Source organism: Haliaeetus leucocephalus, unplaced genomic scaffold (genome assembly GCF_000737465.1).
Source record: "Haliaeetus leucocephalus isolate CR32 unplaced genomic scaffold, Haliaeetus_leucocephalus-4.0 Scaffold227, whole genome shotgun sequence".
NCBI classification, from domain to species: Eukaryota; Metazoa; Chordata; class Aves; order Accipitriformes; family Accipitridae; genus Haliaeetus; species Haliaeetus leucocephalus.
In genome coordinates, this window is record NW_010972663.1 from 638,460 (window position 1) to 639,013 (window position 554).

The 554-nt window shown below is 71.3% G+C and overlaps 2 protein-coding genes across 2 annotated transcripts in view; one reads left to right on the forward strand and one right to left on the reverse strand.

Moving 5' to 3' along the window:
- The window catches only part of THAP8 (THAP domain containing 8), a 2,229-nt gene extending 2,017 nt beyond the window's left edge, over nt 1–212 (reverse strand). The window contains exon 1 of the mRNA XM_010567171.1: nt 130–212. Within this exon, the coding sequence (XP_010565473.1) occupies nt 130–212 (83 nt within the window). The remainder of the gene's footprint in view (nt 1–129) is intronic.
- A 47-nt stretch (nt 213–259) lies between these two features.
- Nucleotides 260–554, forward strand: part of WDR62 (WD repeat domain 62) — an 11,597-nt gene continuing 11,302 nt past the window's right edge. The window contains exon 1 of the mRNA XM_010567212.1: nt 260–306. Within this exon, the coding sequence (XP_010565514.1) occupies nt 260–306 (47 nt within the window). The remainder of the gene's footprint in view (nt 307–554) is intronic.

Below are 554 nucleotides of genomic sequence, written 5' to 3' on the forward strand. Positions count from 1 at the left end.
CCCAGGCCCCCCCCCAGAACCAGGCCCGGGCCTAGGCCCAAGACCCCGCCCAGGTCCCTCCTCACGGTGGGCGGGTTTAAGGGCAGAGGCCATGTCCCCCCGGTCCCTGCCGATCTCCCCGGTACCGACTTGTAGAAGCTGAGGCGGCGGGCGGGCGGCCGGGCCTGCCCCGCCGCGTTGGAGCAGTGCGGGGCTCGACAGTACTTGGGCATCGCCGCTGCCGGCTCACGTGATACGGCGGCGCATTACGTCAGCACGCATGGCCGTCGCCGTAGCAACGCTTGGCCCTTTCGAGGCGGCGCATGCGTACTGAGGAGGAAGGGGGCGTAGCCGTGGCAACAGGGCCTACACGTCGGGGCAGGAACGGGGAAGCCCAGGGGGCGTCCCCACACTCGCGACGGTCCCCGTTCTCCCGGGCTGTGCCCGAGGCGGGGGAAGCAAGGCCGTTTCCCACGCCGTTAATAACCCCCTTCGTCTCCGGCGGTGCCTTAATTACCGCCAGCGGCCACGGCCGGGCCAGTTGTGCCCGGGTCCGCGGGGCTCGAACCCGTGGG